The sequence below is a fragment of the Lepus europaeus genome, unplaced genomic scaffold (assembly GCF_033115175.1).
Source record: "Lepus europaeus isolate LE1 unplaced genomic scaffold, mLepTim1.pri SCAFFOLD_3_1, whole genome shotgun sequence".
Classification (NCBI taxonomy): Eukaryota; Metazoa; Chordata; class Mammalia; order Lagomorpha; family Leporidae; genus Lepus; species Lepus europaeus.
The window spans coordinates 322,082-338,413 of NW_026909276.1; the positions used below are offsets into that span (position 1 = coordinate 322,082).

The 16,332-nt window shown below is 35.9% G+C and overlaps 1 protein-coding gene across 1 annotated transcript; it reads right to left on the reverse strand.

Moving 5' to 3' along the window:
* Positions 1–9,031: 9,031 nt before the first annotated feature.
* LOC133755068 (vomeronasal type-2 receptor 116-like) lies at positions 9,032–16,243 on the reverse strand. Its single transcript, XM_062185370.1, is given in 4 exon segments — positions 9,032–9,654; positions 9,657–9,944; positions 11,729–11,852; positions 15,632–16,243. Coding segments are annotated over 4 exon segments (1,647 nt in total).
* Between the last annotated feature and the right edge of the window lie 89 nt (positions 16,244–16,332).

Sequence of the window (16,332 nt, forward strand, 5' to 3'; positions counted from 1 at the left end):
TATTATGTTCTCTTGATGTCTGTTAAATTCTAATTGTTCAAAAACAGCTGAATTTTTATTAAGAGCTATGGGTTATTTAAATATGTGCTTATTTTCAAAGATTTGAATAATCACCTTGTAACAATGATCAAATATGGTCTATGTTATGTCATGATTTTAAGGAATCTTATTTCAACCAGATATTTTGGATTTTGAGCCTTCTTGGCATTCTTGACAGGCATTCAAAAAATCAAAGTTTCAAACAATCTGGACTCTAAAATTTCCAGTAAATCTTGGACTTTGGTTTTTCCAGTTTGGGCCCAACTGAAAAAAATTGAAGGACCTATGTCTCTCATCTTATAGAGACACCAATCATGCTATTTGGATTATATTAGAAGTACTGTCAAGATGTGACGTGGTACCAAACTTTTAAGTTTCTATAATGGAAAATGCTATTAATACAAATGTTTGAGAATTAAAAAGTCTAATGATCTTGTGTTACTAGACATGATAGTTATCTTAATGAAAAAGCCCCAGAGGCCTAAAGGGTTAAATACTTGTAAAATCCTACAGGTGCTTTCAAAAATACTGTGAAGTAAGCAAGTGCCTCTTGTTGGTTGATGAGTTTATAATTTTAAACGTGGCGACTTAAAGTCTTTTGTCATCCACAGTTATATATGATGTGCTGCTCATAAAACTAAAGCGTTGTTGGTTCTGTGTTTAGCTGTCCTCCTATAGGTTCCTATGGACTTTTTCCAGCCACTTCTATTGTATTCAGTACTTTGGGATGGCTCTGTAAACAGATGAAGCCAAGAATGTATTAACAGTACCAACTGAGAGAAAGTATGGTTAACTGAGGTTACTAAAAACAAAAAGCAATTCAAATCAATTGGCAACCTACAAAAAGAGTTAAAGATTTTAAAAGCTATTATTAAAATTGCTATATTGGTCTATTATGCTATGTTATATGTGTGTACATATTGTATGTCCACATGGGGAAATTTTATGAAGAGTTTTATTTTAAATGGCTTATAGATAAGATTGTCCATAAATTTAAGCTGCTAAAATCAATCAAAGATACATTTTAATTTGTGGGACCTGAATCTGTGTATCATATGTTTTAGACTTGTTGGTAGAAAGAAACTAAAAACATTTTATATGGTTGTGCTTAAGTTTACTTGTTAAACAAAGTACACCATGTTAGATATTTAAGAGGTGTTTTCAAATACATGATTCTTAAAATTTATAGAAGGCATTGGACCTTCTGGTAAATGTTTTCTTAAGTTGTTATCTAATGGTTGAAACGGTTTGCTAAGTATTCATGTAATATTGCTATTGCCAGCAAGCGATCTAGGACTTGCTCCCTCATTTCTCTATTCTAAGCCCAACTTGTTCTTTCATTTCTCTATTCTCTTCAAGGTAGGAAACTAATTCTACTATGAAGGAATCTGTAGGATGCACAATTTAATCTTTAGACCTTATAAAAGAGATGGCTAACATTTTTCTGTAATAGCATAGCCAAAATAAGAACTTAAATAATAATCTCATAGCTAGATTCACTTCACCATCAGCGAAGTAAGCAGTAAGTAGAAAAAACCTCCCTTTCAGACCAAAGGGAAAGAAAGTTTTAAAGTGAGAATATAATTTTCCTCATGGGCATTGTCTACCTTAGAGAAACTACTACAGAACATGCCTGTGACTATAGACTTGTAGTTCAGGCCACCGAAGATTACAGATGGGACTAGGGCACTCCCTTGACTTGCATCCTCTGGTCTGCTTGAACACAAACCAGGAGGAAAAGAAAGCTAGGCATCAGAAGCAATGGGTGGCAGGCCTATGAATGGCTGATCTGTACAGTGATCTGCCCTCAAGGAGACCCAACAGGCCAGTCCACTGCAGTGGCTTTCAATGTGGTAAGCCTGGGCTTCAGCAGAAGTCAGCATGTGAAGAGCCCTGGCAGCTCTGCCAAGAGTTGAATCACTGGAAATGGACCTGCCCTGGAGTCGAGGGATGCCCAGGTCAGAGCCACAGATCTTATTGGCTCTAAGCTGAAAAGCCCTTCACTCAGCCCAACTTCCAAAGTGACCGCTGCAGCTGAGGGGATGGTCAAGTAGGGTCAGCAACATTGCAGGCAGAACTGTAAATTTCTTGTTAGAGATGCCACCTGCCTTTACCTGGCCAGCTCTCTTCCCAGGCCAGCCAAGTAATGAAAATCAACAGAGTGCCTTCCCCTAGGAGGTTCACACCTCCCTTAGGATATACCCCATGTGAAGAGATAGATAGGTCTGGGCCTCTTAACTTACAAGGCCTAAAGCCCACCAGATTATTATCAAGCCCCTTCTATCAGGTTCTATTTGCCTCTCAATCAGAAAAATTACTTGTAGCTTAGACAGCACCTTTCTTAGCTCCTCTACTAATGACTCTGTCCTTTGTTCTAGACCCTGTCTAGTGCACTTCGTCCTCATTCCTTTGTAATCATAACCTCTACCACCAATGGCTCTACTCCCAACCTGTGTGTACTGATGGTCCTCTTCCCCACTTAATGCTGTATAATTGTTCAAACCTGGTAAATGCCACTCTTAGGATCATTGGTTACTATCCTACTCAGTCTTTTATGACCATGTCTAAATATGAGCAGAGTCGGCAAACTTGGAAGGCTTCCATAGCCTTGGCAACTCATGACGACAGCCTAGGGTGGTTACTGGTGCCATAAACTAGAGTGTCAATTTGTTGGGTCAACAACAGGAGCCACTGTGCACTTGCTCCTCATGTGGGATCTCTGTCCTTAATGTGCTGTACATTGTGATTTAATGCTATAACTAGTACTCAAACATTATGTTTCACTTTGTGTTTCTATGTGGGTGCAAACTATTGAAATCTTTATACTAAATTGATCTTCTGTATATAAAGAGAATTGAAAATGAATCTTGATGCAAATGGAAGTGGAGAGGGAGCGGGAGAGTGGAGGGTTGTGGGTGGGAGGGAAGTTATGGGAGGGTGAAGCCATTGTAATCCATAAGCTGTACACTGGAAATTTATATTCATTAAATAAAAGTTAAAAAAAAGAAAAAAAAACAATGTATATGGGAAGGGACATATTTTTTATATTTTTTCATGTTGCATTTGAAATTATTAAAACTATCAGAAAAAAATCAATAACCCAATTTATGCCAATTCTAGCACTGAAAACTTCAAGAAGACTCAATTTGGTTTATCAATGTTTGGAAATCAATTTTCTAAAATCTGGAACTTGTCCAAGCAAATTTTAGTTCACAGTATCTGAGTATAATCTTGGGTCAGGTCCATCTCTCTCATTAGCAGGGACTTTTAGTTTTGTTTTGTTTTTGATTTTAAGGACTTTTAGGGAACTTGATATTGTTTCATTTGGGAAATTTAATTTTCTGTTTCATCTTTAAATTCATGGAGCTCACTTCTTTCACTAATCATCTATTCTAGACCCTTCCCAGCTCTATGAACTGACGGCTATGATGAGTTAAATTTTCATTGTGAGATCATCACCCACAACATTCTATAGGTGTCCTGGAAACCTTCATATACATAGTGTCTTAGTGCTATCCTAGTCAAGGTTAATCATTCTCTCTCCTCAAGGTAATATATGCATACATATATAAATATAATATATGTAAAGTTATATATATATATATGCATTACTGGATTTTTATAAAACTCTGAATCATTGTTTTTTCAATTTTTTTGATTAGTCAAGTTTTCCACTGTGGGTCTTGATACTGTACATGTCCTAGCAATTATGTGAGTAAGTGGTAAGATCTTGAAATGATTTTTGATCCTAGAATTATATTTTTTAATTTAATTTTAAAAAATAAGTATGGAAACCCAGAGGGACAGACAATGTGAGTCACAATCTAGTGCTTCACTCCACAAACTCATAAACAGGAACTGGATTATTAGGGAACTCTAAACTATATTTTCCTGATGATAAGTAATATATAAGTATGTAGGTAATATATATTAGTATATGTTTATGTATATATAAATTTTGAAGGTCTAGCTCTAGATACAAACATCTGCTTTAAAGTTCTTCTGGTTGGTTGAATGATCTTTGGCCTATTTCTATTCCTTAATTTGCTCTTATTTTCTTTTTAATGTAAAAGTGATGGAGTAAAAATTCACAAGAATCACTTATATTTGCTTGTCACATTATTATTGTCATTATCAAGTAGCTGAATTATATTCACAGTAAGGAAAGTATAATTTTTTATTATAACTGGTACACCTCTTTTGAAAATTTTGTTTTGTTTTTCAGTTTATTCTTTTTTCTTTTCTTTTTTATTTGAAAGTGTTACAGAGCGAGAGGGACAAGATTAAGATTTTCTGGGGCTGGCACTGTGGCAAAGTGGATAAAGACGCCTCATGCAGTTCTGGCATCCCATATGGGTGAAGGTTCAAATCCCAGCTGCTCCACTTCTGATCCAGCTCTCTGCTATGGCCTGGGAAAGCAGTGGGAGATGCCCCAAGTCCTTGGGCCCCTGCACCCACATGAGAGACCTGGAGGAAGTTTTTGGCTGTTGGCTTTGGATCAGCACAGCTCCGGCCATTGTGACCAATTGTGGAATGGACCAGCAAATGGAGCACCTCTCTCTCTCTCTCTCTGCTTCTCCTTCCCTCACTGTGTGACTCTGACTTACAAATTAAATAAATAAATCTTTAAAAGAATTTTTTTTCTAACTTCTGGTTCACTCCTCCAATGGCCACAATAGCTGGAGCTCGAGTTGGGGCAGTCCAAAGCCAGGAGCCAGGTGATTTTTAGGGTCTTGGATATGGGTGGTAAAGGCACAAGTACTTGTGACATATTCAACTGCTTTCCCAGGCTATTAATAAGGAGCTGAATTGGAACGGGAGCAGCTGGGTCATGAACCAACACCAAATGGGATGCTGGTGTCACAGGAAGTGGTTCAATTCACTATGACAAAATGCCATCCCCTCTTCGAATTTTTTTAAAAGATTTATTTTTATTTATTTGAAAGACAGAGTTACAGAGAGTGGTAGAGACAAAGAAGAGAGATCTTCCATCCATCCATCCATCATTTTTCCTTTCTTTTCATTCCACAGATGGCCGCAGCAGCCAGAGCTGCACTGATCCTAAGTCAGGAGCCAACAGTTTCTTCCAGGTCTCCCATTTGGGTGCAAGGGCCCAAGGACTTGGACCATCTTTTGCTGCTTTCCCAGGCCACAGCAGAGATCTGGATCAAAAGAGGAGCATCCAGGACTGTAAGCTGCGCCCATATGGTATTCTGGCACTTCAGGCGAGGGCTTTAACCCGCTGTGTCGCAGCACCGGCCTCCCTCTTTGAATTTATTCTTATCACCTGTGTATATATGATCAGTAACCTAATGGAAGGCCCTCCTATGACTAAACCTATCAGTATGTTGCTTGGCTTTTACATTGGAAGGTCTTCAACATATGCAAAATTGTGATAATTTTCTTGTCCACTTTTATGTATACAGTTCATCAAAAGGATTTTTGGCCCATATCATTGTCTTTTTCCATGTGATATAGTTTTAACTTTTCTGGTGGTTTATAAGTATAGACTTTTGATAATTCATATTTTTAAGAGTAGCTATAGATGTGAGTAGCTTTCATTAAAGTTTTTCTGGTAAAGGACTCAATATTTTCTTTACTTATCATTGTTGATCTTTTCTTTCAGCTATGAAGTTTAGTGAACACTTAAGACACATAGGTTCACACAGTTTTTTGTATACATTTGTCATGCTATTGCTGCCCCTACATTATTGCTCACCACTACTTACAGTAATCAGAATATAGGTTAAATACTAACATGCATATTTATTTTTTTATTCTGTATTGTATTTGATTCTGTATTTTATTTTATTGTATCTTTGCTTTTTATTCTGTATTGTATTTGATTCTTTATTTTATTTTTTATTCTGAATACATGTGTATGTGTATATATAATGATGTAGTGTAAGCCAATCCTTGTACAGAGAACCATAGCCTATCATGGTTAACTTTTTCATCATGGCTTCATCAACTTATTGATGTTATAAAATATACATTGTTTTATTGATGATGCATTTTAATTCAATTGTGTGATTTGTTAATGTCATCAATATCCTATTATAAGCCAACCCTGCTACTATTAAATTTAGGCCTTCTTGTGTGGCATTTTTTTGGTGATATCAACTTGATGGAAATCATCTAAATTCTCTTTACAGCTATTTTATGTCCCCAAATTCTCAGAGCTATCGTAACCCATTCAGTCATTCTCAATTCTCAATTGTTACGCTATTGAGCTTTTCTGGAATTCTAGAGAACTATAACTTTAACTTTAACTTTGAAGTTCTAGAGTGTAGCTATAGATTTAAGTATCTTTTCTTCAGGCTTTCTTGGTAATTACCAAGATATTTGCTTCATTTCCATCATTTTTCCTTTATTTTACATTTTAAATGCAAGTTAATGTATTCTTTTTCAAATACCTTTGTATATGCTCATCACTTTATTATTTATTTATTTTTATCTTTTTAAAAAGGATCTACTTATTTATTTTAAAGGCAGAGCTAGAGAGAGAGAAAGAGAGACAGAGAGAGAGAGACAGAGAGACAGAGAGAGAGACCCTTCCTCAGTTCGTAAACTTCTCAACTAGCTGCAAATCCTGGGGCTGGGCCATGCTGAATCCAGGAACCAGGAGCTTCCTGGAGGTCACCAAGGTAAGCAACAGCGGACCAAGCACTTGCACCATACTCCATTGCTTTTGCAGGCACATTAACAGGGAGGTGGATTGGAAGACCAGTCAGGACTCTACCCAGTGCCCATATGGGATGCTGGCATTGCAAGTGGTGGTTTAGCCTGCTGCAGTGCAATGGTGGTCCCCATGCTTAAACTTTATGATTGCTACACAAAATAAAAGTTCTACTCACAGTAATCACAATATAATCTATACCTTAATATGAGAAAAATTTAATCTTTACTTTGTGTTTGAATATATGAATATTACCTTATTTTGCCATCAAAATAAGGCTATTGTTTGCTAGTGCTAGCATTGTGAACATGTGGCCTTTTTGTTGGCTCTTTCATTATGTTGACAATTCACTAAAGTTTTTTTAGGAAACCCAAGCAATTTTTATCTTTGAAGCTTTTAGAGCCATCTAGGGCCATGGTACATTTTTACTCTTACAAGGGCTTTTTTTTTTTTTACCCTTTTTGGATTTTTATGTGATTATATTTCCCATTAATGTTGAAATTTTCAATAGTGTATTTCTAGATGCTGGTGTTGTTTGAGATAATTTTGTCAGAGTCCTGATATTTTCTGGATTTTATTTCCTGCAATTTTTATGACTTTACCTGAAATATTAATGGATAATTATTCAATAATTAGGCTCATATTTTCTTGACGCTCATTGTTCCTACCAAAATGCTCTCTGTTCGCTCAGTTACCACATCATTTTATCATAACATTTACATCCCTTTATTCTTTTCCCTTTGAATTCAATACTATTCCCTATATATAATTTCAGTTTCTTAGAGAATCATGGTCCTAACATCATGATTCTGTAGACACTTTGATTATTTTTTTCATTATAAGATTATCAGCCCTCTGAAACTTTTTAAGTTGTCTTGGAATGTTTCCTGTAAACAGTATCTGAACAGTCTGACAAAAATGTATTGTTTCATGCTATTGAATCATACACTTTTTGAAATTTTGGAATTTTTAGGGAACTCCAAATTTATCACTGGTGTTGAAATTTTCCATTGTTTCATTCTACATGAGGGAATCTCTCCATTTGGATTCTTCTGTAAAGTGGTATTTTCTTTTCGTAAGTTCTTATAATATGTAATAGTTTTTAAAATATAATTTTACACTGTTTTCATTAAATTCCTTTATATTTGTTTGGTAATTTGTAATTATCCCTACCAAACTATGCAGCTCCAAACAAAGTGATCACAATTTACAGTGATATGAATATCACTTTATATTTTTCTTTGATTTTATTACTTTCATTAGTGTATCAGTAACTTAGTGTATGCAAACAGCTAGATTGTTGGTTACTATCTGTATTAAAAAAGTTTATCAACTCAATGAAATCATGTTGATTTTTCTGGCCATTTTAATGGCATTGTTTTTCAGAGCTATCTATGCATAGTATTCTCTGTCACCCACTCAAGTTGAATTTCTTTTGCTATTTCTGCATTGTGATAAGATTCACTTTAATGATGGTTTTGAAACATCCCACAGTGTCATTCTAGACAATTTCGTCTTTGTTTTTGGTTTTCTATTAAGTTAAAGAGTGAAGTTTGTTTGATTTCAAATGCAGGAATTTTATATTTATTCTATATTTTTAATTTTAAAAATGTACATACAGAGAACACATTTCATTTATTTCACACAGTTTTTTTAAAGCTTTTAGTTAATGAATGCACATTTAATAGGTACAACTTTAGGAATATAGTGGTTCTTTCCCTCATACCCACCCTCCCACCACTACTCCTGTCCTACCTTCTACTCCCTCTCCCATCCAATTCTTCATTAAGGTTCATTTTTTAGTTTAACTTTATATACAGAAGACCAACTCTATACTAAGTAAAGATTTCAACAATTTTCACTCATACTCACACGTAATATATAAAGTACTGTTTGAGAACAAGTTTTGCAGATAATTCTCATAGTACAACTCATTAAAGCCAGAAGTCCTATATGGGGGGTAAGTGCACAATGAATTTGGTTATTAATTTAACAATTAGCACTCTTATTTTATGACCTCAGTGATCTCCTGAGGATCTGGCCATGAGCTTCCAAGGCTATGGAAGCCTCAATTCCTGAGCCATCATCATTGCCTCCTAGGGTATATATTTTCAGCAGCTGGGTCAGGAATAGGGGCCAGGAACCATGGGATGTGGTCATAAAATTGTTAATACTAAATTACCACATTCAATGAAATTTTTAGGAGAATAAGCTTAATTAACTTTAGTTACTTTATAGTATCAGAGTGCTACTTTAATGTGGGTTTTTGGTTACAAACTCTGAATGTGTGGTAGATACTCTTGAGAAAGAACTTCAGAATATCTTAGAACATTTTCTGTTGTTAAAATATTTTAAAGTATTCATCTCAGGTCTCATGCGAATAATGTAGCACTTGGGGACAAATATGCAGCCCAGGAGCCCCACACTAGAGGCCAAGATAGAGAAGACCTCCACAGCCACCATGACCTTCCCCTTGGTGCTGTAGTTGACAGGGAGGAAGGTGACCCAGACACTGCAGAATACCAGCATGCTGAATGTCAGGAACTTGGCTTCATTGAATGTGTCAGGAAGATTCCTGGATAGGAAAGCCATGATGAAGCTCCCCATGGCCAAGGTGCCCAGGTATCCTAGGACACAGCAGAAGGCAGTGACCGAGTCCTTGTTGCACATAATGATGATGTGGCCATGCTCAGAGTGTGCATCTCTGTCAATAAAAGGAGGAGTGGTTCCCAACCAAATACCACAAAAAATCAGCTGGATCATGGAGCAGATAGGAATGACAGAGTTAGAAGCTCTTGATATCAGCAACTGCCTCATTGTTCTTCCAGGCTTCAGAACCTTGAAGGCCAGAATCACAATAATTGTTGTGGCCAGCACGGTAGAAACAGCCACTGTGAACACAAGACCAAATGTTATTTGCTGGAGGATACAAGTGGCTGTGTTGGGACGGTCAATATGAGTAAGGAACAGAGGAAGCACAGGAGGAGGGAGATGAGCAAGATGTAGCTGAGAGACTGGTTATTGGCCTTGACTATGAGAGTGTCTCGATGCTTCATGAAGGCACCCAAAACTGCAGCTGTGATGACAGAGAAGCATAGGGCCATGCAGGTCAGAGCCATCCCAAGGGATTCCTCAAAATCTAAGAAGGTCACCAGCTTGGAGAGGCAGCGATTTCTCTCACTGTTTGGGTACTCGTCCTCTGAACACTGAATACACTGCTCTGCATCTGTGGAAAAGACTCAGTGTTTCAATTTCACAAATTCTTATTTTTTTCCCCTGTTGTGGAAAATGTGAGTACAATTTCGCAATGCCTTTGTGAGTACTGACTGCCTCTGATGTAAAATCAGGCCATACTAAAGCATGTTAATTCACTCCTTACTCAGGGAGAATGATCATCTTCAGATACAATCAACACATCCACTCAAACAGCAACTTTGGCAAATGGGGTGATAGGTGGACCCTTCTTATGGCTCAGTTTTATCTCTGAGGACATGGATCCTCTCAATCTTTTCCTCTACTGTCTGCAATATATTTTTCATGAGAAGTCTCATATTGCCTTGAGTTAGGATATTTATCTAGGGTAATCAGATTTAAGGGTTTCCTTAGTCCTATTCAGTTGGATAAATAAATTGCCTAGACCTCCGAGGACATCTTACTATCAATCATATTCTAATTTCTAGAATTTTCTTTTTGCAAACTACTTGATATCTAGTAGAACAAGTCTTTTGTCATTTTACATTTTCACTTCTCTAGATTCCTCTAGTCATTTTTTCCATATACATGTTGAAAGGCTATGTCTGACTAGAAGACATTCAGATTTGAATGCAGTCGTGTTGGTTTTATATAATGATGTTGGGAGTAAATTTTTTTTACTAACTTATTCAAGTTAAATTATACTTTTTAAGTTTTGCACTCATTAATCACTGAAAGCATGATGACTTGTTAACTTTTTTTGTAATGTGACACATCAGAATAACTTGAGGCCTGCACTCTTGAAACATCTCACTTCTGTGATAATATCATGAAAGAAGTCATAGACTGCATCTCAACTAATGGGAATGTCTCTGTTTCAATTACATTTTACTTAAACACAGAAATCAGTATTCATTTGGCTACTTCTGCTGTAAGAGTCTGATTCAGTTTTTAGGGGTGGCACTCATGCAACAATACTGGAGGTCATTAGTTTTTTTATTATCTTCATACCTAAAAATACCTCTGCTCTCTCTGAAGTGATTGAATCAAATGTTTATGTTCAAAGATGATGGTAATTGAGTGATACTTTTGAGAATTTAAAACATTACAAGTCTATTTCTTGTATTTTGAACAATGGAAATATTTTTTCATTAGGCCTAGTACATTTCTACATTTTTCAACAATTAGGTTTTTGATACATAATTCATTAAATAGTTATTGAATACAAAAGCTTAAAAGAAGCTTAGGGATACCAAATTGTCTTTTCTTAGGATGTTGCATTTCCAGGTTTTCATTTTGTCTCTTTTCCTTATTGCATTATTTCAACAAAAACACAATGTTGTAGTATTAATTATATGTACTTAATACAATGCATCATGTTACATTTATGGTGCAAGAGAAATAAAATGTTTTCTAGTACTTTGAGTGCACTAGTTCTTGTTAAAATACTTGTTTCCAGGCTTCTAGGGACACATTGATTACCTTGATAATTACATATTCTCATTTCATGATGAAACTTTTGCATGGTTTAATAGATGATCTCAAATTAGTACTACCTCTCACTGGATTCTAAAGACAGATGTTTGCTAGCATCGTTTCCAAAGTTGAGTTTAATAAGCTGAATACTGCCAATAAACAATCTACATATATTGGAGTGGAGGTAGTGATCATAAAATAGATTAATTGAAAAAAATGGGTGAATGTGTGCTTTGAGAACAGTAATACACTATGATCCTACTGAAAATATCTTTGGCTTCCTTTATTTTTTTAACAGTTAAGCAGTGCAGTTTTCAATGGGGGAAGTTATGTATTTTCTACCTGTATGATTAGAAATATCTCTCTCTGGACAAAGAACACATGTATAACAGCAGAGAGGTTTTCCTTCCTGTGGCACTTTTCTAAATCCAGGAACACAGCTCTGGCTACACACAGATTTGGGAATCTGAGAAGAAAAGAGAAGCATTTGTCATGATTTTGCACATCATCAGTTACTTTGCCAGGATGTCAATATTTCCCCCCTCACAACAGAAACTTGACATGCAATTTCAGGTTGCCAGTACATCTCATAACCCATATTGTGCTGATATTACTTAGACATATAATAGAGGTTTTTATGATCAAGTTTCCTGCTTTATCAACATTTTACCAAATATTATGAAGGTACCTGATTAATTTCTTTTTTTTAAAGTATGTTATCTTTTTTATTTATTTGACAGAGTTAGACAGTGAGAGAGACAGAGACAGAAAGGCCTTCCTTCCATTGGTTCACCCCCCAAATGGCTGCTACAGCCGGAGCTATGCAAATCCGAAGCCAGGAGCTAGGTGCTTCCTCCTGGTCTCCCATGCAAGTGCAGGGGCCCAAGCATTTAGGCCATCCTCCACTGCCTTCCTGGGCCACAGCAGAGAGCTGGACTGGAAGTGGAGCAACTGGGACTAGAACCTGGTGCCCCTATGGGATGCCAGCACTGCAGGAGGAGGATTAACCAAGTAAGCCATGACACCAGCCCTGATTACTTTAATTTCATAGATCACCACCTTCATTCTGAGTATTTGTCCCCTCTTATTGAACCATTTCATTCAAAACATTTTCAGTGAAGGTTTCTATGTTGTAATGATTAAAAGAACTTGAATGTCTTAGTGTATTTTCATCATGTTCTCACTGGTGTTTGTATAGAAGATTTTATATTGTCTATAAAAGCATAAGACATGTACACACACTTTCAAATTCACTCAAAGCAAAAATCATGATATTGTGTTGTAAACTATGGATTTGTTTTACTTCTGGGCTTCTTAGTTTAGAGAGAGCATACATTCTGAAAACTACTAACTCATTTGGGATGCAAAAAATGATGTTATATAAATCACACAAAATATTGTCTGGAATAGTCCAGTTGTGAAAAGATGACAGAAATGCTCAAAGCTTTGAGATTTATGTACAACATATATTGAAGACTGAATGGCATGCACAATTAAAAATCAAAATTGTAATAATATATACAGAGGTAATAACATCAACTCATAATTCAATTGTGCTCATAGTATATTAAAATAATGAGTACCTACATCATATATGATTAAGGATTTCAGAATATAAGGAGAACATACTTAATATCTGTAGGTCTATATTTTGATCTCTACTCATTAATTTCGTGTATTCCTTTTGCTCAGTTGTTGTATGAATATGTATGACCCAACCAAAAAAAAAAACCAGTAGCATATTTATATTTACACTTTCTATATATGTTAGCTCAGAATATGTATAATACCATATATTTTGAATCTGAGGTGTGAAATGGGAATTATATCCTAGTTTAAAAGTGTCACATTTAATCTTGTCTCAATAATCTATTCAGATCATCCAGTATGTGCTCAACATTGATACAGAATCTTACCTCTTTGAATGCAAGAGGCCATTCTATCATCTCTTCACTGATGACCAAGACTTGTTCATGTGGACTTAGGAGGAAAACTCTCCAGTTTTAACCAACAATTGAAGACCACCAGGAAAATTTCCAATGTTCTGGACATCATACTGTGCCATATGGTCTCTTGATTCATGAAAGGATATGTCATCCCCAGCACTGTTAGTAAATTTTATTTTCTTTAAAAATGGATGAAGCTGAAGGACAAACATAATTGGAAAGAGGGAGATAATTCAAAGGAGTAGCAGGGAATGCATATGTACTAAGGAATCGTTTTCCTCCTCCCTAACATTTTTAGATTTTTATAGAGGCTTACATTTTGTTTGGTTTGTCACCATCACATGGGTTCAATTCGTAGATGGTTTTTACTTCACAAACCCAATAGAGAGTATTTATTCCAATCAGAAAAATTGTAGAGTGTGGCCTAGAGAGTGACTTTTGGGATCTTTGGCAAACTCCTTCATGGAACTTTAGTTGAGACTTTGTGGAAACTAACCCTAATTCTTCCATTTGGGCACAACATGGATTTATATGTTAAATACCTTCATTATGGTGGTGGTATAACAGGTATATGCATATGTGTATACTATTTGAAATGTAATATAATTGAATTAAATATTAGTGTCTTTCATATAGGTTAATTGAAAATCCATGAAAAGATTTTCATAATAAATATTTTCTAAAAACTAGATATTGCTGATAGTTTAAGTAGGTCCAAAGTTATAAAATTCTATGATATATATGTCCATATGTTATAATTTTTATGCATCAATTTAGCTTGAATATAATGAACAGAGTTTTTTTTTTCTCTCTCTCTACCCTTGAATTGCTTTTTGTAGAAAATAGGCATATCTTTTGTTGTTACAGAGTACTGTATGATCAAAAACAAAATTTCAAATCTGTTGATGATAGGATATTATTAATGTGTGTTTTCCTTTACCTTCTGGGCCTCATGACATATGCTACAGGATAAAATTAATGTCTTATTCTTTAAATATTATTATATCTTCATTAAATTGGAGTAGATGAATCCCAAATAATCTATACTTTATCTTTGAAAGACCACTTGACAAAGTCACTTACTTTTCTAAGTAATATACAAGCAAAGTACAAATGGTATATCAAAGATTATTATTATATGTAAGCATAGAAATTATATGGAGAAGTACTGTTCATGATGTGAATTTTTACATATGCCTATTTTCTTTTATACAGGCTTTAAATTCATTTGGTTCAACAAATTTGATAAATTTATTTTTCCCTTCTATGTTCAGGCAGGAAATTCTAAATATATTTTATAAGTAGGTAATGGATTCAAATATACAGGACTAAAATCCAGACTAGTTAATCTGTAACCCAAGAGGCATACCTTGTCCTTAGGTATATCCTCAGAGTTCTTATATTTAACAATGGGATGTCAGTCTTTGATCCCTGATGGTTGCAGATTTTCTAAATGTAGTCATGCCTAACAGCACTGGATTTCTCAAAATCAATATAGGTATTATCTAGAATCCATTTATATTTTCCCCAAAAATTTCTCATAGAGGGAATAGCTCATGGTGTGTATGTATATATGTATGTATATACACACATACATATACATATAAGTGAAGTTGTTGCTGTAAGATATGGTCTGCAGGCCATATTGTCTGGTTTTGTCTGCATTCCAATGAATAGTTTTAATCAAGTTTTTCTTCTTATGCTTTGTCACTAGTTGTATTAGAATATTTTACAGCATATCATCCTGCATAGAAAATATTGTTATAGGGGCATAGCTGATTAAGCTTCCGCCTGTGATGCTGGCATCCCAATGGGCATCAGTTTGAGACCTGGCTTTTCCAATTCTGATCCAATGCCCTGTTAATGTGCCTGGGAAAACAACAGAAGATGGCACTAGTGCTTGGGTCCCTGAATCCATATTGAAGACCCAGAAGAAGCTCCAGCTCCTGGCTTTTGCCTGGCATAGCCCCAGCCACTGGGGCCATTTGGGGAGTGAATCAGCAGATGGAAGATTCTCCACCCCCCGCCTTGATCTGTCTCTCTTCTTCTCTCTGTAACTCTGTCTTTCAAATAAGTAAAACATAAATCTTTAAAATCCTTGTGATAATGTCATTACAGAATTTGAATTCCTAGCCCATTGTCAGAATTCTTCAAATACAAATAATAATTACAGTGATATCAATAACTAGGGTGATATGAAACAATATTTTCTATTATTCCAGATCTTAATGATCTTGACATAAAACCAATCAGATGCCATCAGGTGCTCAATACATGTCCTGTTCTGAGGTATATTTACCTGCCAGGGAAGAAGCATAGGCTGGGCTGTATCTCCTGGGGATCCTGTTTCTGCTTTCTCCAAAAGCATATTATGGAGGACATGGGCAACTGCATACACAGCATTGTAGACCAAATAACTGGAGTCAGATATGGTCATCATGTCAATGTCTCCAGGGAAAAATTCAATGGAAGCATTTGGTGGGCACACTCCAATTTTTCCACAAAGTGACCCAGCAGGTAAACAGTCAAAAATGTGGAGCCACAGTTTATTCAGGTAGAAGTCTTCTGGGTATTGGGAAGGGCTCACTGTCTTTAGGAAATGTTTGAAGCCAGGAATTTCTCCCCTGTGGGGAGAAAATGAGAAGCCTCCATGCAAAGAATGTAGCATGTGGTATGTCTCATGTACGACAATATCCCACTTTGCTGCCATGACCCACACCTTCCCTGTGGTTAAAAAGTACGGTCCTGCAATGCCCACATTGATGAGGCTCCTTACTTCTCCATATAGTATATGGACATTTGCAGATGAACTTCTGAGCCTAGTCAAGAAACTGATATCAGTTGATGCAAACATTCTCTTAGTAGCAGGGAGTTTCACTTCAAAAGCCACACAGAGACCTTTTTTTACCATCTCTGCTTTGAGATCTTGAAGAAACCACTCTCCTTTTGTATCATCAGATACAAAGAGTGCCACCCATGTCTAGCCAAAATGCAGCAACA